Genomic DNA, 26,013 nt, shown 5'->3' with positions numbered 1-26,013 from the left:
CAGGAGAATGAGAACGAGACCATTTTTCTAAGTCATCATTTGATCCTTAGGTTCACTGCATCAGCTGAAAGGAAGCCAGGGAAGCACGGTTAAGAGAAGGCTTCGGAGAGAGATGAAAATCCTCATGTTTGTCCTTTGTTGCCTTTTCTAGCATGTGACCAAAAAAAAAATCTACATTTCTAGCAGTCCTGGCACAGATTAAGGACCTAATCCCTGACTTTATTAACCCCATCTATTCCATTTTGGATAGACACTAATACAGACAGCTTTTAATATAGCATTAAAGACATGAGGGCTGCTCAAGAAATTCCAAAATGATCACCGACAGCCTTCATAACAATTTCTCAGTAGCTGCCCCCTCCAGACAACAACTTCAAATAGATTTAGAAGAATCAAGCAAAAAACCCACAAGGAAATAAATTCCCTACATATCTACCAAGAACGCCAAGCAACAAGGCAGTCAGTTAACTAGGTGCAGACACGATAGCCAACTCATGTTGCTTTTCTTCTCAGAAAAATAGTTTTCAGAGATTTGAAAGGTTTTCTTTGGCAAACGCTGGGGTCAAGACAGCTCTGTAACAAGCACAACTAGGTACTACCAAGTCAAGTAGGAGGAATCCGACATTCACGTGCGAAGAGTCATGCTGGAAGTTTGGCACGGTGGGAGGCCATTTTACCCACCAAGAACAGACTTTCTGGAAGCAGAATTGCGACACACATAGCAGTACACAGAGCCACCACAGTCATTTGGAGCTATAAAGGGTATGCATTGTTTTCCCGGACTCTCCTTGTGTGGGAAACTACAAAGCTAAGTTGCATAGTTTTGTAAGTAGTTAGTTTAAATTCATTCTAGGTCCTCGGGAATTAACAAATGCTGTATGAATTCCTATTTTATCTTGATTATGCAAGACCAAATACTGTGACTTTCTCTGCTGCTGCTACTTCTAGGTTAATACCCACCATTCTCCTGCTTCCCATGCCTCTGTTGTTCAACAGTAACACAGAAGTAAGCCCTCCAAGGCGGGCAGGTCTGCTTTCAGTGTCCGAGTACTAACTTCGGCACGTTAGTGTTACTCCAACCTGGCTCCTTGTGATTCTCAAGAGACTGAAATATGCAGTCCCCCCATCTTCTTTAACCAGACCAACATGACAGGCGACTGTTAAGAGTAACAAGTTTTCAACCGTTGGCAGGCTCGGCATTGGGATAGGAGAACGGCCCCGAGGCAAGCACGACAGTGTAAAAACCTGCTGGATCAAGATGAGCCTGGGATTTACGCGGTCTTTCGTGTCCCATCTCCATCTCACTAGAACCTCAGAGCAGAGCCTGCGTACACAACTGCTGAAGCAGGACACACCCATCACTTACCATTCTGGATCTGTTTTGCAAGCCCAATGGCTCTTCTTTCATCAAGGAGAGATGCTTAGTCACCCATTATCATCAAAAACACGCAGTCAGGCTGCAGACATCATACAAGAATTCAAGCCAGCAACTCGCAAAAAAGCCACAAGCACTGAGAATTTTTTGCAGGCAGAATGTAATTAGTTACACCGCTGGAATCAAGCCAGCACTATCAGTGCATTAAAGTATGCTCCAAGTGGTGTGATAGTTTTTCATTTCAAATTTAAATTAGGAGATTAATATGGGATATTCCTTCATGCTGTGGTTGCATGGAGAAAAATAAAGGTATTTACTATTGCACATTCACAGTGAAACAGAGTATGCCATGAACAAAAATATATTACATGTAAGGCCTGGCCTTAAGGTCACCCAGCTCAGACTCAAGTATGGAGCGGTGGCACTTTGGGAAAGGGCACTTGCACAGAATGCAGAGACACTCTCTTTGGAGTGATCTTCATGGCGATCCTCCAAAGCTATTTTTTTTAGCCATTCTCATTACCTAAATAAAAATGTATGGACTGCATTTCTTATATTTAGTAGTAGGAAAATAGACCAAACAATAGTATTTTGGGGGTGTAGCTTTTACTGTAAATTGAATTGGAGGTATACGCTGTACTTTGCCACAGAAAGGTCTGCCTATAGCCTGTTGTTTTGACACAGATGAGAGAGGAACATAAAAGCTAATAATGAGACCCTCAAGTAGGAGAAGTCATGAAGCATGTCAGCTTCCCTGGTTACTGAGCTAGAAGCCTCACTCAAGTTATTGCACACAAGTTATTTGAAACAGATGAAATGCAAAGCAGCAAGGAAGCAATTCTGCGAAAGGGAAAGGGTGCAACAGAGCCCGGGAGACTATTCCTTTCATTGACATAAGGACTCTCAACATCTACAGTCCACAATCCAAATATGACCTTGAAAATAGGTTGTAAAACACCATGTCATACTCTCACCCTCGTTCTTTGAGGGCAGACATAAAATTGTGTAAATTGTGTTAAACAATTGACAGATTCTCTCTCTGCGTGGTGCTGACTGCTCAGGTCCCAGCAGACCAGCGCACAGCCACTACCATTCATCCAACTAAGGGGTCAGCCACGGTCACATTCCCAACGCAGAACCCCAGAACACCACTGGGTATTCAACAATGCTGTTGGCATCGTGCTTCCTTCCCAGGTAGCAAAGAGCCCATTTAACAGAACTATTTGAAATTCAGCGCCCACATATTTACAGAAACTAACTGGATGGTTAGTCACTACTAGCCATCCTGGTTTAAGCACTACTGCAAAGTTATGTACAGGAAATTTGAAGAGCAGAACACTATAAGCCAGCATTCAAACTCACTGACTTTATTAACACAGGTGAAGTTGCTCAGCAATTACATGCTAAGGGAGACAGGTCGAGCCCCACACGTTTGTCACCCCAGCCACATTCCAGTCGTTGCATCAGTTCCATTCAGCCAACACCCTGCTCAGACCCCAGTACGGAGCGGTGGCACTTTGGGAAAGGGCACTAGAAAGGGCATTTACACAGAATACAAAGAGGCACTCTCTGTAGCGATCTTCGTGGCAATCTGCCAATGATATTGTTTTAGCCATTCTCATTACCTATAACAACACACTCTCTTTCTCCCCAAAAAGCCTGGAACTGATGGTCATCTTTGGCTCCGTAACAAGGAAAAAACCTGAAAGTAAAAAGCCATAGAAAAGTATTTCTTTTAATCAGGAAATCTGATGTACTAGCTCAAAACATCTGTCCCATGACAAATATCCTGCAAAGGCAGAGATGAAGCGTCAGAAGATTTGCATCAGAAGGATACCGTGCTCCCTTCTGGCCACCCATTATTTTCCGAGTGCAGAACTTTTATATACAGTTCATGAAGTTTCACAGCTCCCTGTAATTGGTGCAATTATGTTCATGTCTGGAAAAAAAAAAAGGCATACAAAAGTGTGGGCGACCAAAGTCATAGCTAGGTTTTTAAAGAGGGTTGGAGCTCCAGTGTCCCTGGATTATGACACCCAGCTCATGCCAAGTCAGTGAGGGCCATAGAGGAAAGACAAAACCAACGTGGTTTGATCAGAATTAATGCAAGCTCTTATCCTCTGTGTTATTACTGGAAGTTTAAACAAGATTTAGGCAAGGCCTTTCCTTCTTCCAAGATCGGGGTGCTCTTGCATTTCCTCCCTTAGAACAATCCCATATTGTAATTTGTCCTTTCCATAAATCCTCCTTGCCTCCCTCTTATCCAGACAAGGTAATAAGTAATGTCTCATTGCATAATTAAAATCTAATTAATTCTTTGCCGGAAAGATCAGCTACGTTTTTGGGCACCTGACTCCATGTATTTGCAATGCATAGCTGCTGACCAGCACCCAGGAGAAATAGTGACAGCAGGCGAGGTGCTCCCATGCGAGGTTCAAAGCCGAGTTAGCTTGTCACTACCAGCCTGAGATTGAGGCTCAGATGAATTCTTCCTAAAAGCAAGCCCTTCTCCCAATATCTAGTGGTGCATTTTTGCAGTGTTACTAACAATAGCTGCTATTTTACTCTCAGGAAGATGCACGTGGGAAGGGCAAAGAAAGAGCAAAGCAACTTGCAACATGTTTATCTTCTCTTCACCTCATCTCCGATGCAGTGACCACCTCATCAAGCATCCTGTGGCATTTCTCACATTAGCACTCTGCTCCATCAGACACCCCAAGCTCCAGCGCAACACAGTACACCTGGGCAGCATCCCAACCTGGATCCCCATCGACCTCTCAAGCCAGGGAGCTGAGGCAGGCCCAACAATGTGTAGCACTTCTAGGGCAGTATACTTGCTGATTGCTTCCTTTACTATTGTTCACAACAACCAGCTAAGACACTGCCAAAGAAACACTCACAGCTGGCATCACGCAGGGAGGGAAGTTAAGACAGGTTGTTCGAGCTCTTCCTCTCTTCTCATTCACAGAAGGCAAGAGTCTGGGGACAAACAAAGAGTCAATGAAGCAACTGCAGCAGTAGTAAAGAAAACAGCTTTCAGGGGCGAAGAGGCTCAAACCCGTAAGTTGACAGTTACCCTGTCCCTTACCCCCCAATCTTGGTTAAGGCCTCTAAGAATCACAAATATGAACATGATAAACCCAGCTTACTTGTCTGTAATCCATATTTATCTCAATGAGTTCCCAAGTTTCACACACCACCATTCAGTCAGGACAGTGGAAAAATAAAGTGTTTCCGGATGCTTAATAGTTTAAGACACAAAACTGTTTAAAATCTTGATGGGTTCACTTGACTGCACAGCTCTGCTCTTAGGTCACGCATACGATGTTAGACAGAAAGAGAACTCACCGGGAACACAACCATCTGCAAAACAAATGAAAAAGGGACCAATACTTATTTGTACTAAAGCCATTTGACTTTCCTATTATACATATGGAACAGCCTGAGATACACAAGATACGGTGTTATCTAGCATTCCTGCAATCCTCGGTTCCTGGAAACACATGAACATGTGAGAAGACAACCTTCAGGGCAAAGCAATTCCTTAACTCTTGCATCATAGCCTCAAAAGCAGGTTATTACTCGAGGGCCTCTTGTGCAACACTTGAGTATAAAGGTAAAACATGCTGCATGACTAGAAGCTCACTGGCTTTCGTCAGCCTCTAATTTCTTTCAGTGATCCATTGGCAACACTACATCTATATATTCTGAGACATTTAAGCCTTCTATTCCCCCTCCTAATGTGCCAGGTTACAAACTTCAAAACACTCAGGAATTTGATTTCTGTTTGGATAGCAAGACAGAGAGAGCTGAGACTCTTGATTCTTTCTTGCTCTCACCCTGTGTTGCTCAGTGAAACTATATTTCACCTTCCAACAAGCTATCAGAAACCTGCCGTGCTGCAAAGAAAGGCACGAGCACCAACTGCAAGGCAAGAATGGGAAACACTTCAAATGGAAAAGCAGATGTTAAAACCCCAAACTCCTGGCTATCACTGAGTCTTCAGAACGGCCAGCATTTGGGAGCATATGTTTTTTCAAAAGACATACAATAACCCAAGACAAACCTGTTGGGTTTGTTGCAAGAGTCACGAGATAAAGTACAGTGGCCTCTATCGTACAGGATGGCAGTGCAGGTGATGGGAAAAGCTCGTGCCCTCTATGTAATATCAAAGGAGAATGACAAAGGTAAAACGGAGTGCTGTAACTGCCCGCCAATCAAACCAGCAGCAGAGAACAGCAATACCCACCAGGCATTGTGATAACAGAACAAGGGCTCCATTCCCTGTGTCCCAGGAGACAGCACCAATTAATTAACAGATCGCTCCTTGCCTGTACCCTTTTCACCCTAAGCAAAAAAGCAAACAATTCCAAAACATGAAAATCAAGACTTGACAACAATACCCACCTTCTTGCCCTGAAAACGTGTCCCACTCTGGAACTAGCTGTCTTGTTTAAACAATGACCTAATCATCCCTCCAACATTTCCCATCAGGATCAGAACAAACCAGACTATCTCAAAGGCAATTAACAGGTCAGGGACAAGCACAGCTATAGGAGAGCAAAACAATCTGGTACAGAAGAAGATACTACTTCATCTGTCATCCTCCTCCAGGGACATACGAGACTGCAGAATTGCTGTTTTGGGAACTGTAAGGCTCTCCTTTGAGCCACTAAAAATTAAGCACGACAGGGCCAGGGAAAAGATGCTTTGGGGAACAACCTTGTATCTATGCAGCAGGATAATGATCCTGCTTTTAATTTTTCAATTCATTTCAGCTCCCCTCTGCTGCTTGCTACCTACAAGAATTCCTAGTGCTTTAGGAAAGGAGGAAACAAGTCACCCAACTGAAACTGTTTAACACTCTGGGAGAACAGGGAGCAGCAAAACCACCCTTGTATTCAAGCCTCACAGGAAGGGCAGCCCAAAAAAACACGTGCCCAACACCCAAAGTAGAAGAGAGGGAGTGCAGCATGCCCCATCAGGCCCACTCAGCCGGTCCAAACCAACCTACTCGAGCCTTCAGCTGCAAGGGGCCAGCATCTTAGGTACAAACGTATGTCTCAGTTGGATCTCATCCACTGAGTCCTGCTCCTGGCAGGCAAAGACCTCAATAAATCTAGACAATATCTATTAAATTAATACAGCTCATCATGTTTTTTTATGGTACCATCTAAGATGTCAACTGAATGGGGACCGCTGTACTAGGCACAGTACAGCGATATAGTAGAAGAATGCATCCCTACCCCTAAAGAGTTGATCCTGCACTAACATTAACAACTGTGTTGCACGAGACAAGATATTAATTCTTTCTCCCAAAACACTGCAAAGTCATCTTAGAAAAACACCATCTTTCCTTAATACGGACAAAAATCTTCATGGTATTAAGTATAAATGAAGTCTCATCACAGGCAGGTATGTAGGAGCATCCTTCTCCACCCTTCCTACTGATGTACCTGGAGAGAAGATATAAGCTGCAACTCAAAGTTTTTAATTACATGAGTCTGGGACAACAGACATGAGTATTTTTCCCACAAATAAGAAACCCACAAGCCTCCTCCACAGATGTGGATGGGATTTACCTTCATGTGGAGTCCAAACAAGCTGGCAATCAGGCAAGGATCCTTCAAGTTTTACAAGCCCAGTTTGAAAACTGTGCAGCAAGCGCCAAGGTACAGACAAGCATCCCCTCTGCAGAGATCGAGAATCATTTAACTGATTATTCACTGCTGTGGCTGCAGGAAAAGCAAGCATTTGCAATACTGAAGAGAGTTATCCAGCTCTTGACTTTGCTCTGATTTCCAGATGGTCAGAAGCTATATTTCTAGGGATGACTGACTTGGGAACAGCTTTGAAGTCTTACAGGGAAACCCAACAATTTAGCTAGTTTAGATTTAAGAGAGACCTGTGCAAAGATGCTGGGCAATAAGCTGAGCAACTTTCCTGTTTCAGCAGCTTGTCCAACAGCAAATCTTTTTCTCCTCCCTTAGTTCAAGTACCTGGCAAATTTACTGTGATTGTGCATTTATAGAAAGCATTCTGCTTTAGGGAATTGTCTACAAGGAATTAGCCTATAAAGAAACCACTACAATAGAACAACGAGGTGATGGGTGCGGAGGATGGAAACACTCTCCTGTTACAGAAATACTGCATTCCAAGAAAAGTAAAAAGTCCTGCCAGGTAAGATCTGCAGCAATCATTGTCATCACTGAAATATGTGATACCATAAGCTTCATTTAATTAAGCACATTTATTTCAAGTTCATTCCCAGCTTTGTGTCATCCTCCTATTGTCAACAAGTGGAGTTTTAAGCTATGACTGACCTAGTCACAAGCCTTGAGCTAGTACCTGAAGAATTACCCAAAGTTTCTCAAAAGATTTGAACAACTCCTGCTGGAAGCCTGATGCAAAGAGATCCTCTGTCCCTGGAGGCTTCAAATACTTCTTGTTTTAAGGCAAAACAAAGCTGAATTTTCATCTGTGAAATTTGTGGGTGAATCTCGGCAACAGGAGAAAGCTTGAATGAAAAAGATGAAATGACAGTTTTCAAACTTCAGAAGGATTTAGGTTGGAAGAGACTCCTGGATATCAGCTAGTTCAACTGCCTGTTTTAAACAAGGCTAACTTCAAAACTAGATCAAGATGCTCGATGTCTTTTATACAGGCTGCTTTAATCAACCCTGTCTATTTCTAAACCATAGAATTAGAAGTAGTGTCTAGCTGACTATTATGCTTACTAGGATGAACTGGCAGTCCAGAGAAAAATGATCTTAAAAATGATCTTGGATCTTAAAAAAATGATCCAAACCAGTAGTGGTGGTTGCAGAGCAAGAACAAATTCTCTCCTTTCTCCCAAAGAAGGTGTCCGTCTTTCCTATTATGAACCTTCAGGTAGGAGAGGAAGCGTATTGCTTCTCCAAATGCAGTCACTTTTCCTGACTTATAACCTTACAGACAGGTTTCCCTTTTTAAGGTAAGGATGCATGTGGTAAATTCTGACTTTGATTTGATGCAAGTCCTACGATCTGTGGATCCTGGGGTTTAGGTTAGTCTCTCCAAAAATTTTCAAGCTAGTGCCGTATTATCCCATCTTCTACTGCAACTCCTGCAATATGCTACCAAGTCAACCAGAAAATGGTTCTAGGCTATGACTCCTGGCAATGCTTATTAAGCATAGTTCTCATCATACTTTTCCCTGTCACTTTTTTCTCCTCCAAACTCCCCATAGCATCCTAATTCCCCAAACACAGGACACAAGCTGCTTAACTCCTGTTTGCCTTTTTTAATTCATCATACAGCAGAAACTTTCCTTATAAGGTGTATTGACATGACCCTAGATAGGAGAGATATTTACCAGTTTCTTACAGTTCTGTGGTAGGAGATGATCCAGCTGGTAGCGGTACCCGAAGTCCATGGAAGCTCCCAAGCGACCCCAGCTTCCTGCTGCGAGGCCTGACAGACCGCGAGCAAGCCGAGGAGAGGCTCCAGCGCGGTGCAGACACCTGCTTCAGAATTCAGACTCACTGCAAACTCAGACAGTTCCGGCTTTCTTGATATAGCTCCGACTCCACCCCACGTACTGCCATCACTCCTGCGGGCCAGCCTCACCGCTAATAAGGAAATGGGACAATACCTTTGCAGTGAGTCACAGGCCATCTAAAACAAAGCAGAACTAAGAGAAAAGAATAGACAGTATCAGCAATTCCTTTCCGTAAAACACGGGAAGACAGGCAAAAATCACGCAAGACAGGTGAGTGACAGAATGACGGGGAAAAGACAGAGTCCTCGTCCGAGACCGGTCAGCATTTCTACCTGTAGGACAGCTCATTCCTAACCCTACTGATTTTCAGCTAGTCACTCAGCTCCGAGGGACACAGCCGTTTGGGTAACAGGCTATTTTTGTCTTATTGCAGGTGACAAGTGAAAAAGCAGCAGCAGTTTTGTAGCCCTGGGATCATGTTGCAGATCTGCTCTCAGCAGCTTCTTTCCACAAACTTTCCTGCACTCTGAGAAGCACAAAAGCTCTCGGATATAACAGGGAAAATTCAGGAAGGAGTTCAGGTTATTACATTACTGAGATCTGCAGGACAGCTATGTCTGTCACTCCGTCACCTACTCCAAGAAATACAGACCAAAATTCCATAAAACATGGTACAGTTAAGGATACTATGAAGAAAATCTAGAGCAACCATCTCCTCCCATTCCTTATAAGGCATCACATTCAAAATCTGCCACATCTCTCTCAAGTGAATCTTCATTTGGGATCTCACTGGGCCTGGCTTGAGCAATGTTAAATCCTCACATCAAAACAAGATAAAGCCATGGAATGGCATTAACGTACACATCACTCAGTGAATTTCTCCACACACTGTGCAGTGAGAAACCCGTGCACGCACACAGTACACCCGACTTGTGTCGTCTTCCACAACAGAATTAAACAATTCATTCTTTGCCAGAGTCAGTGCAACTTCTTCCTTTCTTTCAGATTTCATTTTTCTTTTTACATGAAGACAAGCAAAAAAAGCCCTCTGCTCTCTGCATTCTAGTAAGTTCTGTTCTTCCCCTTGTAATAACAACATTTAACAAAACTTTCATTACCTTTTTCCCCCTTCTCTCCCAAATGAGATCAGAGATTTCCAGCAGCAACATCTTAACTTTGACTGCGAGCTCTTTAAAGTAGTCCAGCCAGTGAGACTGGACAAGCACCGAGCACTTGCATTACAAAGCAAGCAGACGCACAGTCGTATTTCACACATTGAACTTACTGCGTATTATCTCTTCCCTTTACACAATTCCCTCCCCGTATCTTATCTGACTTAAATAAAACACACAGAGTGAACTTCATCACCCGAAGGTTTAAGCAGAAGCAAAAACGTTCTGTTAAGCCTGCTCTGTGGTCATTTGTCAAATACCATAAACATCGGTTCTCCCCATATAGCATCTCAGAGAAGGTCTTTAAGGAGTTGCCATTTCGGAGCTTACACGAACAGCTCAGTTCTACTAGCAGCTGAGCTAGCTACTCCCTCTACATAAGTGCCATTAACTTTTGGGCAGACATGCCACAGACAAAAGTACTTTCCAGCAGCGAGTTGTGCAAAACAGTAAAGCATGGTGGGCAGCCCCATCTGAGGCTGCAATGCTGCCGTAGTCCCGGCAGCACAGGCTACCCCTTTTCCTAGCTGGCTCCACTCGGCAGCAGTCAGTATAAGCTAAGAACACCGGGCTATTCGGGCGTTCTGCTGATTCAGTACCTTGGGAGAGGCCTGGGCAGAGTCCAGTGCACTGCAGATTTCGGAGGACTGTAAGCCACATGTAAGCACCCATGACTCATTAACCAAGCACTGCGCAAGCATTAGCCATAGATCATAAACGCAGAGTCATAGCTGTCAGTAGCCCCATGTCTACTCTAGCACGTCAGTCCAAAAAAACAAAACCCTGTGGTTTTGTAGCCTAGATGGGCCTGGGAAAGACAAGTTTATCCAAACCAAGAAGTTCCCGACCTGTCTGCCCAATTTCGTCTGCTGGGACAGAGAGGACACAGCCAGGCTGAGTCATAGCAGAGATTTTACTGTCACAGCAGTTCTGTCCTTTCTGGCTTGTTAAGCTCAGGCTCCTCCTCTATCGGGACTTCGAGGGACCTTTATAGAGCCTCCTTCTGGACATGCCTCTCTCTTCTTCCAAGGCTAGACCCACCCATTTGTACATCTTTGCCTCAAAGCAAGAGGCAAAGTGTCAAACAGGGCCTGTTGCCTGCACAGCTTCCCCCCTTGCCTGAGCTGCCTTAGGGAAATTCACATTTTGATGCCCACTAGTGCTCAGTCAGCCACTCACCACAATAGCCAGAGAACTTCAGAAGGCTCCCACGCACCACTGGCTGAAGTTGTCACCATCCTCTACGCTAAGAGATGCTCACCACGCACCACCAAAGCATGCAGGGAGATGTGAAGATCAGGGTCATTATCAGCATGTTAGCTGGCCTTCCCATCTGCCCAAGGAGACGCACATTGTGACACCAAAGCTGGTGAAAGGGCAATAGGATGCCTGCAACACAATTAGGGAAGTTACACTCAGATGCTCCCCAGAAGCACATCTTCCGCCCCACATTTCCTTTCTCCAAGGTTACTTGTACTGAAACAGTGCCAGACATGGCTCCTGCGTCTAGCTTCATCCTCAGGTGGCTTCCGAGGTGAATAAAGCCTGCATTTAGCAAAACTTGACATGGGCTATATCTAGTTGTGCAGGAGAAAAGACTATCATCCCTTTTAAGATGCATTTCAATTAATCATGAGTGCACTGCAATATTCTAGACAAGGTAAGAGTCTCGCATCTTAGCTGCTTCCCTTGTAAAGAGGTCTAACAGCAGACTCGCATCCCCAGGGGAGAACATCTACAGGAAGGCTCGACCAAAAAAGATTCAAACTCCATTTTCAGCAGTATACATTTGTTTACTCTAATTCCTCTTACCAAAGCCTTCTCTTGTCCACTGAGTGAAGGATTCTTATTTCAGGGAGAAGGTTGCTTCAGACAGGCTGGGCATAGTTCTGATGCCTGGTCACTGCTCCTATAATACATTCAAATGCAAACAGAAAAAAAATACATCAACCTGAAGGCTTGAATTAGAGTCCCACAGCTGTATAAGCCCCTTCAGCTGAGTCTCTCTTTGGAAACAAAACAATGGCTCGTGTTATTAACTTCTCTCCATTTGCGTTAAGAGATGGTCTGTACCAGTTACTGGAAGATTACTGGTGTTCTACCTTCAAAATACAAGGAAACACAGACTTGCCTACAAAATGGACTAGCAAGGTTCATCATGTACTCAAAATGAGATCCCAGTCGTACAGAGACACCTGCTGAGGAGAAGTCCTCTCCATCCAGCTGTAGAGAACAAGCAGAAATAACTGTGTCTGTTATAAAGAGGAGGATTGACACCTTTTCAGCAAGAAAGCACTGATGTTTTGTTTCTCATTTAACCAGCTTTCTTCCAAGGCCATAGGATAAGTGAGTGCAAGGAAAAGATTTTTCAAAATCTGTACTGAAAATCTTCTAGTTCCCCCACACTGAGACAAAGTACATGCACTGAGATATCAATAGGCCAGGACAGAAAAAAGTTCTCTTCTCATTATCGGTATGAAATCTGCTATTGCATCACTTGCATTACAAGCCTGTCCGTCCTCCATGATTCAGAACAGACAAACAGAGCAAAGTATTAGAGAATACGATGGTCAGCTAGCAGCAACAGACAATTTATAAGCTACTGTTTTCAGAGGAGTTTTTCCTTTCCTGCTCTGATCAAACTCCCTTCCTAAAGCTTATCCATAGCGCTGTCTGTCTAGATAGATGTTTGTCAGCCTTTTTAAGTGAGAAAAATGTTAAAAAGCCCCACAAACCCACAAAACTAGTTTTAGAGAATCTCCATCTGGAGTCAAAGGCACAAAGCAACAAGCATCCCTAGCATTACTCCGCCAAAATCAGTGGAGTTGCCCAAGCAGTGACTTCAGCTCATGTTAGTGCTCCAACATCACTCACCCCTCAAATAGGGGGGTTTTTTTGTGCCTCAGCTTTCTGAAGCTACTTAAAATAGGTCAGTTAACTTTCTCTTGGGGGACAAAACACAGTGTGAGATGACAAGACAGAAGCGCGGTCACCAGAACTGCCTGTACTCAGCATCCTTGGGTCAGGTGCAGAGGGCAGCAAGTGGGAGGGAAGAAAAAAGGAGCCTCGTTATTTAAGAATCCTTTGCCCCTCTTACCCTGTTTGGAATTTAGGCTGAGTAGGTCATTTCACAGAGCCAGAGCCAACAGTTCCACCGTGCACAGGGCTTTGTTGCACTCATTAGGCCTGAAGCAGAGTCCTAGATGCAAGTCCATCCACAAGATATGTCACTCTGTTAGACTACGAGTTCTTCAAAGAATAGAAGAGCTACGGTGTGACCAATGTGCCCACTGGAACTGTCAGTGTTAAAGGGTTAAGGCCCAATCTGAAACTCCCTGCAGCTGCCTGTAAAGGTAAGCACATGTGCAAACATAGCTCCTTGCTGGAACGGCGCACCTTTAACATTACTGGTTGCCAGTACCATCAATGGTAGAAGCAAAGTAGTCACTAGAAGAAAGTGGCATTCATCACAACCAAATATTACATGTTTACTTTCAGGTCCTGCAAAATAACCCTTCTTATCTCTGGTCTACTAAACAAAACAAAAAAGCACCTCACACCACTTAAAAATTATGAAGCCAATAACAATCAACCAAACTCACCCTCAGTAGGCGGAAACTCCAAAACACACTGGCATATAGACAGCTAATAAAATAGCAAAACAGACCGTACAGAGGAGAGATAGGTTGCTTACAAATTAATACATTTTATATCAGGGATATAAAAGGTAAGCATGGGTGGGCCTGTCTTCAAAATACAGAAGAAAACTTCATATCCATTCGCCCCACCTGCTCTGCTGAGACACCCCTTGAAAGGTAGCAGGGGAAATAACAGCAGGCCCTGGCCCCAGATCTTGTGCTGGTGTAGACAATTAGCTCTAATGGACTGGTACGTACTTACCTCTGATCTGAAATGACTCCTAGCATCTTTTTCAATTCTTATCTGAGCTAGTCCTTCCTAAGTAATGGAAAGGCCCATCTCCTACATAATGTAACAGTTATCTAGATAATAGATAATCCCGTTGGGGGTTTGCACAGAGCCTGAAACCTCACGATAAGCAGGCGAGTGATGCACAGGGCACCCAGACGCAGGTAAAGCCAAGCTTCACTTTGCCAATGTTCAGGAAGACGGAACAGGGGCAGCAGGGAACAAAGCCAAACACAGCATAACAGAGCTTTCTTCCCCCATATGAGCATCAGGTGACACCAGTATTTGAGCTATATTATTTACCCTTTCCATTACAAAAAGAGTGTGGAGGCAACATGTTGAGCCAGGTAACAACACTGGAAATAGCACAAAGTGTCCTCTCCACCCTAAGTGTAGCAGGAGAGGGGGAGAGCTGCCAGCTCCTTGCAAAGAGCAAAGAATTAAGCATTCAGCTTCCATGTTCCCCTATGTAAATGCTAGACATGACTGTGAACCACCGAGTGGCTAACACTACATGAATTCAGTTACCTTGTCTCCTGGATGTAGAAGCCAGACGACTAACTCCCCAGAATCACTTACTGCTCACGAGCCTCAAGCTGCTAAGCAGCATCCTCAGCTTTCCCTGTACAGCTGCAGCACATTCAGATAGTGTGAGCACACAGCTGCTTTTTTGGGTGCTATTACTGTCTGGGATCCCTCAGAAACAAGACACTCGGCATCCCCAGTGTGTGCTTGTGTATGGAGGGCTTGAAGGAAGGGGGCTACAGAAGAGGAAAATCAAAAAGGAAAAGGAAACAGCCTTTACCCCATCAGGACAGACTAGCAAGGGCAGTTACTGTAACATTCTCCTACATAACTTTCAAGACCTCTGAAAGCTTACCTATCCGTGCATTTTTGCACAGACCACCACCACCTTCCACACAGCCCCACTCGGACAAAAACAGGTTCTGCAGAAAAGCTGGCAGAGCGTAACACCGGCAGATACACGGCACATCTGCAGGCAGAAGTACAAACCCACACCGAGTGCGCTCACCTGAAGAAGCGGAGAAGGTCAGAAAGGCTCCAGCTTAGCGGGTTGCTGCTGGGGTCTCAAGGAGGTCTCGTCAGCAAAGCAGCTGCAAATCGCAGAGGCAGATCCTCTTTGATCCACTCGGATCCCTGTGATCGCAAAGACAAAGGCAGGCTCAGGCCTGAACAAGCCCAGACAAGCCCAAATAAAGCCTCTTCCTGAGCCTGCCCGTTACACGAGCAGCCAGCCCTCCGGGGGTCGGAGCAAGCACCGCGGCCGCGCTCCGCGCTCCCGGGGCCGGCGCAGGCTGCGGAGGGAGGTCAGCACCGGCAAGTGGTGACAGTCCGGCACCCCATTTCTTCCGCTGCGACATCATCGATTTCGGTGGAGCTGAAACGCACCGAACGGGAGCACTTCAACTTCGGCACGCTTGTAGCAGGGCTGAATTGAATCTATTTCGCTGCCAGAAGCCCACATGAGGAAAAATGCAGGATTTCTCCAGGATTCTTCCTGGCAAAGGAATGTGACCCACAACTTTGCAATCACCTAAGGGGCTCCAGTAACTGGAAAAAAGCGAACTGGCAACTGAGAGCCATCCTGCAGCAACGACATCAGAAACCCGTCGGTGCAGGACCCCAGGTCCGAATTGCAGACCCCCCCCGACCCCCCCGGCAGGGCTCCGGGGCTTTCCCCCTGCCAGCCCGGGCAGCCTCAGTCCACCCGTCCCAAACACGCTCCCCCCTCTCTCCCCAACACCAATTTTGCTACAGACGGCGGGGCTGCGGGGGGAGGCTAAGGCACCTCGCTCGTTCTCCAGAGAAGCGCTTCTTGTGCGCCCAGCTAATTAACAACGAGCCCTTCAGAGACGGAACTGCAGCAGCCTCCTCCCCGCTCACACAATGCAGATATTTTTCCTCTCCTTTGTATCAGTGAGCGTTCACGTTTACTTTTCTTAATAAAGCTGCAGGGACAGATTCAGTTTTCCAGGCAGCACAAGCTCAGAGCAACCCTGATGCCTTACTGGATGACTCCGCTGTCACCTACTTGAGAAAGTGAAGAATTTGGCCCATTAAAGCCACCCACTGTAACAAGAAAAAACCTGCACAAAATGAAACCAAGCTTGCAGGTTTGGGGTTGGTTTTTTTTTTTTTTTCTTTTTAAACAGACCACCCAATTGTACAGCATTTTTCAACCAACAATTAATAGAGCCCCTCTGAAGTGGTGATGTGAAGCGGTGATGTGAAGATGCAGCTGGGGGAAGAAAAGGGGGTGAGGATGCACAGCGTGACTGGGGTGAGTGCGATATCTGACAGCTCCAAAGCATTATTCTTTTTTTTTTTTTAATGCATTTGCATTAAAATATTTAGAAAATAAACTAGCCTTATGCACAGACTTCTCTAAGCTCATACTACAAGTGGATGAGCCCTTCATGCCTTTCCCGCACATCTTCCATTTGGGAAGGATGCAGAGCAGAGTCCCTCCAGAAAGGAGCGTGAGGTGTCGAACAGTGTTAACAGCAACAGGCAGCAAAAAGGGCTAATTCTGCATTTGCTCATACAACTCATCAGGGCTCTCCTACTTCATGAGACTGAGGTTTCCACCTTCCTCAAACTTCTAAACTGACAGCTTCCAAATAAAATAATAAACCACCAAACCAAACCCAAACAACTTCTGAACAGCCTCTCTCGTCCACATGAGACAGTGGAGAGCTCTCTGCAGCCCAGGAAATCCCATCATTTTCCCACTCAGCACCCTTCGCGATGCCCACCTCCTAATAACAATTAGAGTTTGATGCAGAGTTTGGCTATTTGGTACAAATAAGAAATATTTCAGGTCTCCAGTCTTCACAAGTCTCTTCAGTTTACACAGGCAGCAAATGTAAAAGCTATTACATTAAAATACAAGAGGAAGTGTGCAAACCATGTTAAATCCAGATGGCAAATTTTCTATCCTCTCTGCCTTTAAGCTAATAGTTTTCATGGTTTATCTAAGAAATAACAAGAGATTACTTGCTGAGGTAGCCACAAATGGCAACTGATTGTATGCCTAACTTAGGAAGTGCTACGAACACCTAAGTTTTCACAAAACATTAAGTGCCCCCCACCTAGGAAGAGTCACTGTTCAGTAAGGGCTGGTTTTGATAAGCCATCCAAACCGAGAAAACAATAGTCAAGAGATCTGATCAAATTCCAAAGAGTGACTGTATGAAATGTGTACCTACATTGGTCGCACGGGGCTAGCATACTGCAGCACAGCTCTGACATTGCTCAAGAGATCAAGCAGGCCCACAGCCTCTTTCCAGAGAGAGATCTTTATACAGGTTCCACCATGCAAATATGAGTTATACACACACATTTACCCTCATGCATGCCAACAATGGACAACAGCACACGAGCATAAGTGACTATAGCCATTTTGACAACCAGCATTTGGACTAGCAAAGTGAAGAGACATGCCAGAGCAGTCCTCTGGCACTGAACTGAGAAAGCCTATTGCAGAGGAGGAGAAACGGAGTCAGTGACTCAGCTATACTCTACCCACACAGACCTGGATGAGAGAAGACCCTTTAACTGTGTGTTTCTACTGATGCTGGATTTGTTCCTACGTCCATCACTTCTCATAGCTGCCTTTTTTTCTCCTTATATATTGCAGGGCTCCTCTTCGATGGTGCTCTGGCCCTGAAGAGCAGAAAAACTTAACTGTTCAATATTTTCATCAATGACATTGACAGCGAGATCGAGTGCACCCTCAGCAAGTTTGCAGATGACACCAAGCTGAGTGGTGCAGTTGGCACTCCAGAAGGACGGGATGTCATCCAGAGGGACCTGGACAAGCTGGAGAAGTGGGCCTGTGTGAACCTCATGAGGTTCAACAAGGCCAAGTGCAGGGTCCTACACCTGGGTCGGGGCAATCCTCGGTTTCAATACAGGCTGGGGGATGATGTGATCAAGAGCAGCCCTGCGGAAAAGGACTTGGGGGTACTGATGAATGAAAAGCTGGACGCGAGCCGACAATGTGCACTCGCAGCCCAGCAGGCCAACCGTATCCCGGGCTGCATCCAAAGAAGCGTTGCCAGCAGGTCGAGAGAGGTGATTCTGCCCCTCTACTCTGGTGAGACCCCATCTGCAATACCGCGTCCATCTCTGGAGTCCTCAGCACAAGAAGTACATGGAGCTGTTGGAGCGGGTCCAGAGGAGGCCACGAAAATGATCCGAGGGCCGGAGCCCCTCTCCTATGAGGACAGGCTGAGAGAGTTGGGGTTGTTCAGCCTGGAGAAGACAAGGCTGCGGGGAGACCTTACTGCCAGTACTTAAAGGGGGCCTATAGGAAAGACGGGGACAGACTTTTTAGCAAGGCCTGTTGTGACAGGACAAGGAGCAATGGTGTTAAACTAAGGGAGGGCAGATTTAGACTGGATTTAAGAAAGAATTTTTTTTACAATGAGGGTGGTGAGGCACTGGCCCAGGTTGCCCAGAGAAGCTGTGGATGCCCCATCCCTGGAAACATTCAAGGTCAGGTTGGATGGGGCTCTGAGCAACCTGGTCTAGTGGAAGGTGTCCCTGCTCCTGCAGGGGGGTTGGACTGGATGGCCTGGAAAGGTCCCTTCCAACCCAAACCATTCTATGATTCTATGAAAAAGCCAGAGTAAAATGAGTGTGTCCCCCAACATGACATAAAAGGGAACAATAACTAGAAAGACGAAAGATGGCCTGAAAGAACCAGGCTGCATAGGGACAGCTTGGATGAATTTCTACTCTTGTGTGCATGAAATTACTTCTTTTCCCCATTCATTCTGGGCTTTGTGATCCCCCCACCCTCTTCAGCCCCGAGCAGCTGTACATCCTCGCAGCCTGCAGCATTGCTGCTTGCCCGATTCGGGATGCTCTCCAGCACACGGGCTGCAGCACAAGAGGAGGCTCCCCACGTGTGCACCTGTGGCCGTGCCAGTCTCCACACCTATATTTACACTGCTCGTGGATTCCTTTGGGTTGGCCTTATGGTATCGCCACAGGTTAGGGCATGCCTGGGAGCTCCCTTTAAAAGCAGGGTTTGAAGCCAAATGCTTGAGATTTGCCAAGCACGGGTGAGTAGTCTGACAGACCCCAAGCAGATTTAATGGCTGGAAATACACTCCTAGTCACTGTTGGGCACCACCAGCACAGGAACAAACGGATTTTTGTCGTTTCCCAGACAATTCAGACACACAACAGTTGAACAGAAAGGTTAAGCTGAATGACCTTAAGTGCACACCTTTGGAAGCCAGCAATCCAAGGCTTGCTGCAGGCACCCTGGCACTGTGACCGAACAGGTTTTTTGAAGAAGGACTGGCGTCCCGCCATGCAAGGGGCAACTGCCGCCTTTAACCTGCGTGAGCTGTCACCACTTCAAACCCATGATCCCATCCACCAAAGTTCATTAAGGGTGGGTCTGACTGATGAAAGCTCTCCAGAGCTCAGAAACAGCAACTAGCGGCTGAGCTACTCTCGCTGTAATTTCAGCTCGGCTTACTCTCTTGCTGAGCATTTAGGGCTCTGCTGACACTTGGGGAGCACTTGAACTGGTGGCACTGATAGTGCCCTTATTGCTAAACCAAGCTGCCTTCAGACGTAACCTGATTACAGGGTAGGAAGCTCTTCCCAGAGAGAAATGCTGGATGCTGCTGCTTGTTCTTTACAGCAGCAGAGGGAGGCAGAAGAGGCAGTGGCTAAAAGCCAGTGCCAGGAGTTCCACTTAAACTAAGCAGAGAAACCGCATTAGGGACTGAAGTTCAGTACCTAGGCAAATGGTGGATTATTTTATCTTCAAATCAAGGTGAATCACCTTTCTGACATTCTGGTTCAGCCCAGCAACCTAGTAGACTGACTGAATTACCACTGCTTAGTGGTCAGATTACTTTAGTAGATCCCTTCTGTCCTCAAACTCTAGGGAACTATGATCTGAACGTGAATTTATCTCCCATTTTACCTTCACAGTTATTCTTAATCACAGTATCATGCACTAGTTAAAAACTTGTATTGTGTACAGATATTAGCAGTAGGTTTTAATGCCAGATGAGAAAGTGAAATATATATGCACAGAAAAATTACCTCCTATCTTCACCGAGTGTCAGCTTGTTGATCTCCATCCTGCAGCCAAAACATCATGACACCAAGTTACCACTTCACCTACCAAGGGTAGAAGAGTATTCGCAAGTGACGTGGAGGAAAACAGCAGTCTCAGTGCCTCCTTTAAGGTCCCAACCACTCCCCATCCATTCCACCCCCTTCCCCTCAATGGTACCACTATGGAGGCAGATCCACAAACACGCAAACTGTCAGTCACAAGCCACTAATATGTGACTTCTCTCCCCTCAAAAAACATCACTAACATATAGATGGCAACATTCTTGGTAAACAGGAAAAAAATGCAAGCTTTCCCCAAAGTACGTTTCCAAATCTCCTTTGCAAGGGCAGATAAGCAGAGGACTCTGTAGCTATCCGCCTGTAACGAGCAGAGGATCCAGCTACCTTAATAGCAGGAAAGTGGCTGTTAACAGTGAACAGAAATACTGCATGTACAACACCGGTGACTGTGTTCATAGTTATATTTATTATATAAATAGTTTGTGCCTACCCAAAAGTTTGTGCCTTTTCCCTTGCATCATGAGCCCTTCCCAGAGGCTGAGCAAAACATGGCTGAAACATAGCCCAAGGTCTTCATACAAACCTGACAAACCCCAATAACCTGTTTTACACCTCCCATTGCGGAAATACCTTGGTTAGCATCTAAGTTGGGAAACTTCAGCGGCAAGCGAATGTGCAAGGCATCCAACTGCAGTGTCATATGTTTGAACAAGTTCCCTTAGCTTAGCTAAGGGAATGCCATGCTTCAGCAGAGCTGGATTAACTGTCCGTGTGTACAGGCTCACAGCCTGTGTTAACAGGAGTTAACACAACAAATATCAGCTCACGCTGAGGGAGCATTAGCCTGAGTCAGCTACCTCTCATGTGCTACAGTCTAAGAGTATGAAGGCATGTTTCACCTACCAACTCGAGATAACATGATCGGGGGCTAAGCCTATCATTACTTCACTCTTGCGGCTAGCTCTCTGCTCCAGTTTTTACCTGCAGCAACTAGATGGACAAGGGCAGGAGACTACGACACATTAAGCACCTGGAACTTGAACATAAGCATAAGAAGTCCTCAGGCTGCTAGAGGAGCACAAGCTGTCATGAACTTGCTGACTTGAAAGCTCAGATACAGGTCCAGCTCTCCTCAGCTCCTCTGCAGCTACTTTCTCCCCAAGCTGTCTTCTGGCAAGGCTCCCGCAGACATACATGCATACTTTGTAGAGACTAATTACAACTAATGGGGACAAAGTCTCTTCAGTTGCATAGGTGTAAACACAGAGCAAAGTGGTTAGTGTCAGTGAGCGAGCGTATTGCTACTCAGCAAATGCTCAGGCTGCTAGATTATTGGTGCGCCCATTCATCTTGCAAATCTGAGTTACCACTTTCACCGTCACATGAAGGACCCAGGTCCTTCTCATTCTGAATCTAGTTTCTGCAGCGTTTGGATTGTTCTTTAGCTGTCACATTCTGGAAGTGCACCTGTCAGTGCTGGGCTTTGCTTTTGCTTCACATTTAAGGAGGGAGTAACTGGAAAGACTGCTGAAGATCTGGCAACAAGAGCAGAAAAGCCCTGATGAGACACAAGTCTGCAGAGTTCGGTGAGCCTTCCCAAATCCCTGCATGGCTGGCAGGTTGTCAGGGATCCTACGGGGCCCAGGCTGCTGGCAGCAGTCCGGCTATGTTTATATCACATCACAATTGCCAAACGGAGGTGCTGTGTTCGAAGAGAACAGTAATGACTGAAGGTGGCGGAGGGAATAAAATAAATAAATGTATCAATAAGCATTTCTGAGGATTTGTGAAAGCATATTTTCCCCAAGAAGGGAGAAATGTCTTAAGATCTAAGGAAAGACCACCTCACAGGTAATGGTCCAATATACAAGCTACCACGGGCTAATTAGCCTCCCCCATCAGTGCACAGCGACTCAGGTCTGGTTCTGTCCCCTGCACTGCCTCTGTTTAAACAGACAAAACCCCATTTCAATATCACCAAAAGCCTCATCTCCCAGAAGCTCCTGGTCTCCAAGAATGCTAGCAAATTCTCTCCCAAACCATTCTGTGGATACAACAGCCTATGAACATTTCCCCTTTTTGCAGAAACAGGAAACAGAAGCGGAGCGATTAGCATAAGGAACCGTACTAATTCAAGCACAGAGCAGGGGATGGCATTCCAGGCCATTAAGTATGTTTCCCGTGACAACTGAAACATCTGACTGCTCCAACTGAAGTGCCTTACTCACTCCGACAGGCTGTTTGGCCTTGCTCAGACATGTACCAGTTGCAAGATCAGGGTTTTTCCTCTCTTAGTAAGATTCTCTCCCTCCCGATCAGGTAGAAACCGAAGCAAGGACGCGCACGCCCCAGATGTCCGTGCTGCACAGGAGATGGCATCCAGCAGTAACTGCCAGGTGCAGGTACACCTCGACTCATTGACGTGGTTTGCAACTGCCCCGTTAGAAAGGACTTGTACCGCTGACGGACTGAGACACGCTGAAGTCCACTAGGCTGCAAAAGCCCAAAGTTGAGGCACTTTGACATACTCTACTTCTTTTCTGCAATGCAAAAACCTGTCCCTGTAATCTCAGGGAAGAGAATGCTACAGGGGACACAGCAGTCACATTGCTCCTCTAAGAAGCAGGCACCTCTTCAAACAGCCGTTCATCTGCATCGCTCCTCCCCAATGTCACACCCGCTCACAAGAGCGGGGCCTGGATGGCACAGGGATTCTGTGTTTTAGTTGAAGGAACAAATAAAGAGCAGCAAGGTGGAGACTCAGCTGCAGATAAAAAAGGCGAGAAGACAAAAGACAGACTTTTGTACAAAGGGCATAAGAACAAAGAGTCACAAGAAACTTAAGTCATTCAGTCCACTCCCTTGGGCTGACTTAGGGCTAGCTACAGTTCACCAAGTTCATCCATCAACATTTCCACCGCTTTCTTAGCATTTCCTAGTATTTGACTTACCTCCCTCAGAAAAGCAGGGTCTCCATCAATCTCTCGCACGGCTTTGCCTCTTAAAGAGAGGGAAGATGCTTCCCAATTCACTCATTCAACTAATCTCTCCAAAGGCGCAGCCCAAGCCTTAGCATTTGCTCTGTCAAGAACCCAGTAGGGACTGAACTAAGAATAGCACCTGAGGTGAAGGACAGAGCTTGCTAGTAGGATTAGCTGGTGCAATTACAGGTAGCAAATCCCTGCTACTCAAAGGCTTTATCGTTAAGCAGCGAGAGAAATGCCTCTTTTCTTGGTGAGGTGTGGTGGGGGTTTGTTTGTTTTTAATGAGACCAAGGCTGAAAGAGCACAGAGCAGCTGCGGGCTGCATCTCGGTGTGCTTCTGCCTCCCTCTGCTGGGAGGCAGGCAGGCAGCCAGCAGACCCAGCGGCGGGGACACCTTGTCCTGGGGACAAGGGATCCTCTCCTCCTCTAACCTAAAGCACTAGTGGAGGGACATACCCCACCCCACCCCACCCAGGCCTCTGCAGGCGCCCAGGGCTGCAGCAGTAAGGAGGGGTATGGATGGAAGAGTCTCCTTCAGAGGCATCTGGAGAAGCTCATCACATTTTCCTTACTAGTTCACAGGTGGAGACAGAGGGTCGCTTTGGTCAATCGGTTTAAGAAAACTGGGCTTTTTGCTGTCAGCTCCTCCCCCCCCCCCCCAAATGCCCAACAGACTGCGGGTATTTTTATTTTGTTGCATGCTTCACATCTGTGGAAGAAATGGAATTTTCAGCCAGAAAAGGGGTCAAGTTTAGTTGCCTCACGTGCAGAGCTGCTCAGGGAGGGAAGCCTATGCAGCAGCAAGCATCCACCTTTGCACCCAAGGAACAGTGCGAGGCCAGCAGAAAACTGACAGCTCTGTTAGCCTGGCCGTGCTTTCCCTACCACCGCTGCAACCCCTTGATTCTTCTTGAAATGACTGCCAGGGAAATAAATACTTTTCCTAATCCATCCTTCTCTAGAGGATGGACTCCCTGCCTTTTCCTGCCTAGTGAAAAGCAGCTTTGAAGCCATTGAGACGGCACTGCGCAGGGCAGTCCTCAAGAAGAGAACTGCAGCAATTCGAAGCTTTGGAAAACACGCACGGGTCCGGCCGCCCCTCCTGTCCTGGCTGCTACTGCAGCCCCTCAGGACATCCGAGGAGAACGTGGCGAAACAGGCCAGCTTTAAATCAAGCTGCGCAGGCACACACGTGCCAGTTCCATGTTGACGGTTCAAGTGGCTGTTTTTAGGTACTGTGCCACACAAGTTGTTTATGCAACTAAATACACCACCAGTGCCAGTAAGGTGGCTGCGAGTGAAGAGCTTTGTTACCAGAAACACTCATCACACGTAAATCTGAGTCAGTTTCTTAAAATAGAGAGGCTGAAAATAAACATCAGCCAAACATTAATATCATAAATGCTACCTACCAACAGAAATACATTCATCACATGATGTATTCAGCAATTCAACAATTCATCACATGATGTATTCAGCTTGTGTGTTATACAGGAATGGTCAGAATAGAAACAATTTACGACTGCAAGCTTTTTTCCGCATCTGAGGTCTCCTGCAAACTTTGCTTCTCCAGTGCTAAACTCTCAGTTCACTAGCACCACAACAAACTGCATATAAGGTAATCTAAGCAAGCGTCCCCTCTCCTCTACCTCAATATTATGACCGTGGTATAAGGAGTTAAGCTAGCAGGTTAACTTTGAGAGACAAAGTTAAAAAGCCTTACCACACCCTCTTGCAACTCCTTCCAGAGCAAGGTGGCCAAATTCTGCTTGGCTAGCGGGTTGTTCTGCCAAGAGGTCCAGCTTGGAAGCAGCGTCGCAGGACACCCCCTTTACGAGCACTCCTCTGGGTCCTCGGCAGACCGCGGCCAGCAGCCCTGCACTGGCCCACGGCTCAGCGGGGCCTTCTTCCACTCTTGGGTTGCCGCCTTGGGTGTCATTCTCCTAAGAGGGGCAGAACAGATCATCTGACAGGGTGGCCTGCAGGTTGCGGTCTTCCTCTGCAGCAACAGTGTATTTGTTGGGGGCCAAAAAAGCCTATTACCAACTGAAGAGCTTTAATCCCCAGGAGGCAAGACACATGAACTGCCCTTGATCTTACTGTTTGCCTCAGGGTACAGCCCAGATGCTTTGCGCATGCTGCAACAACACTAATCCAAGGATCACCTGCGCTGCATCAGCAGTTATCCATTTCTTTGGTCTACACTTCCTTTCCATCAACGCTGCTGCTACACAATGCGCTACATCTGTCATTTTAGTCCCCAGAACGTTGTAGCATCCTGGCTGAGGCAACTGCAGAGCGGATGCTGCAGTGGTGGCTTGTCACCCAAAGTTCAATTCACCTATTGGAGCCTTGCCACTTCCTCATCATGACTGTTACCTGAATTGTTATAATAAGCCCTTGGGGACATGCCTACACGCAGGATCATCCCTCGTTGCAACTGAAGGGCATCCAGGAAAAGGACACTGCATTCCACTCACAGACATAAGGCAATGGACTTGGCCAACTCAATTGCTAAATGACTTGGGGGGGTGGGGGGGGAGCAGAATACAGCAGTTGGCTGTCACAGCGCTTGCAGCAGCATCTTTCAGTCGTGTGCAGTCCCTTGTTGTGTCGTCCCCCCCTTCCCTGCAATGTCCTTCTTTGCCGAAGAGTTTTCAGATAGGGCTTTTGCTGCAGTGCATCAAAGAGCGGGTGACTTGCCAGCAAACCAAAGTGTTCCCTTCACTTCTCCCCCATCTACCCAAGCCACGCTAGCTGATACTTAGTAAGCGGACACTGAATGGCTGCCTAGCCTGTCTACAGGACTAAGCCTTCAAGGAAGAACAGGTCTTATTTGTACCACCCCTCCTTTAAACTCCTCCAGGTGTACACAAGGATCCTGCTCAGTTTTACCCTCTGTGTGCCATAACCACATTTGTACAGCTTCTCTGCAGAGCACTT

The 26,013-nt window shown here is 46.3% G+C and overlaps 1 protein-coding gene across 8 annotated transcripts in view; it reads right to left on the bottom strand.

Moving 5' to 3' along the window:
* Positions 1-23,055, bottom strand: part of GPR157 (G protein-coupled receptor 157) — a 42,080-nt gene extending 19,025 nt beyond the window's left edge. For 3 of the 8 annotated variants that reach the window (XR_012778287.1, XM_075520215.1, XM_075520208.1), the window contains exons 1-2: positions 9,974-10,517; positions 8,730-8,966 (exon numbers count right to left, since the gene is read on the bottom strand). Coding sequence is in view for 7 of the 8 variants with exons in the window: in XM_075520215.1 (XP_075376330.1) it covers positions 8,730-8,966; positions 9,974-10,131 (395 nt within the window). In the remaining variant the exon portion in view is untranslated. Of the gene's footprint in view, positions 1-8,729; positions 9,048-9,973; positions 10,518-11,206; positions 11,417-11,839; positions 11,937-13,124; positions 13,373-14,987; positions 15,232-23,037 lie in introns of those variants that run through there. The other 5 variants (XM_075520210.1, XM_075520211.1, XM_075520212.1 and 2 more) reach the window with 5 other exon arrangements.
* Positions 23,056-26,013: the final 2,958 nt, after the last annotated feature.

This window comes from Mycteria americana, chromosome 18 (genome assembly GCF_035582795.1).
Source record: "Mycteria americana isolate JAX WOST 10 ecotype Jacksonville Zoo and Gardens chromosome 18, USCA_MyAme_1.0, whole genome shotgun sequence".
NCBI classification, from domain to species: Eukaryota; Metazoa; Chordata; class Aves; order Ciconiiformes; family Ciconiidae; genus Mycteria; species Mycteria americana.
This window is presented reverse-complemented; position numbering and strand designations above follow the sequence as displayed.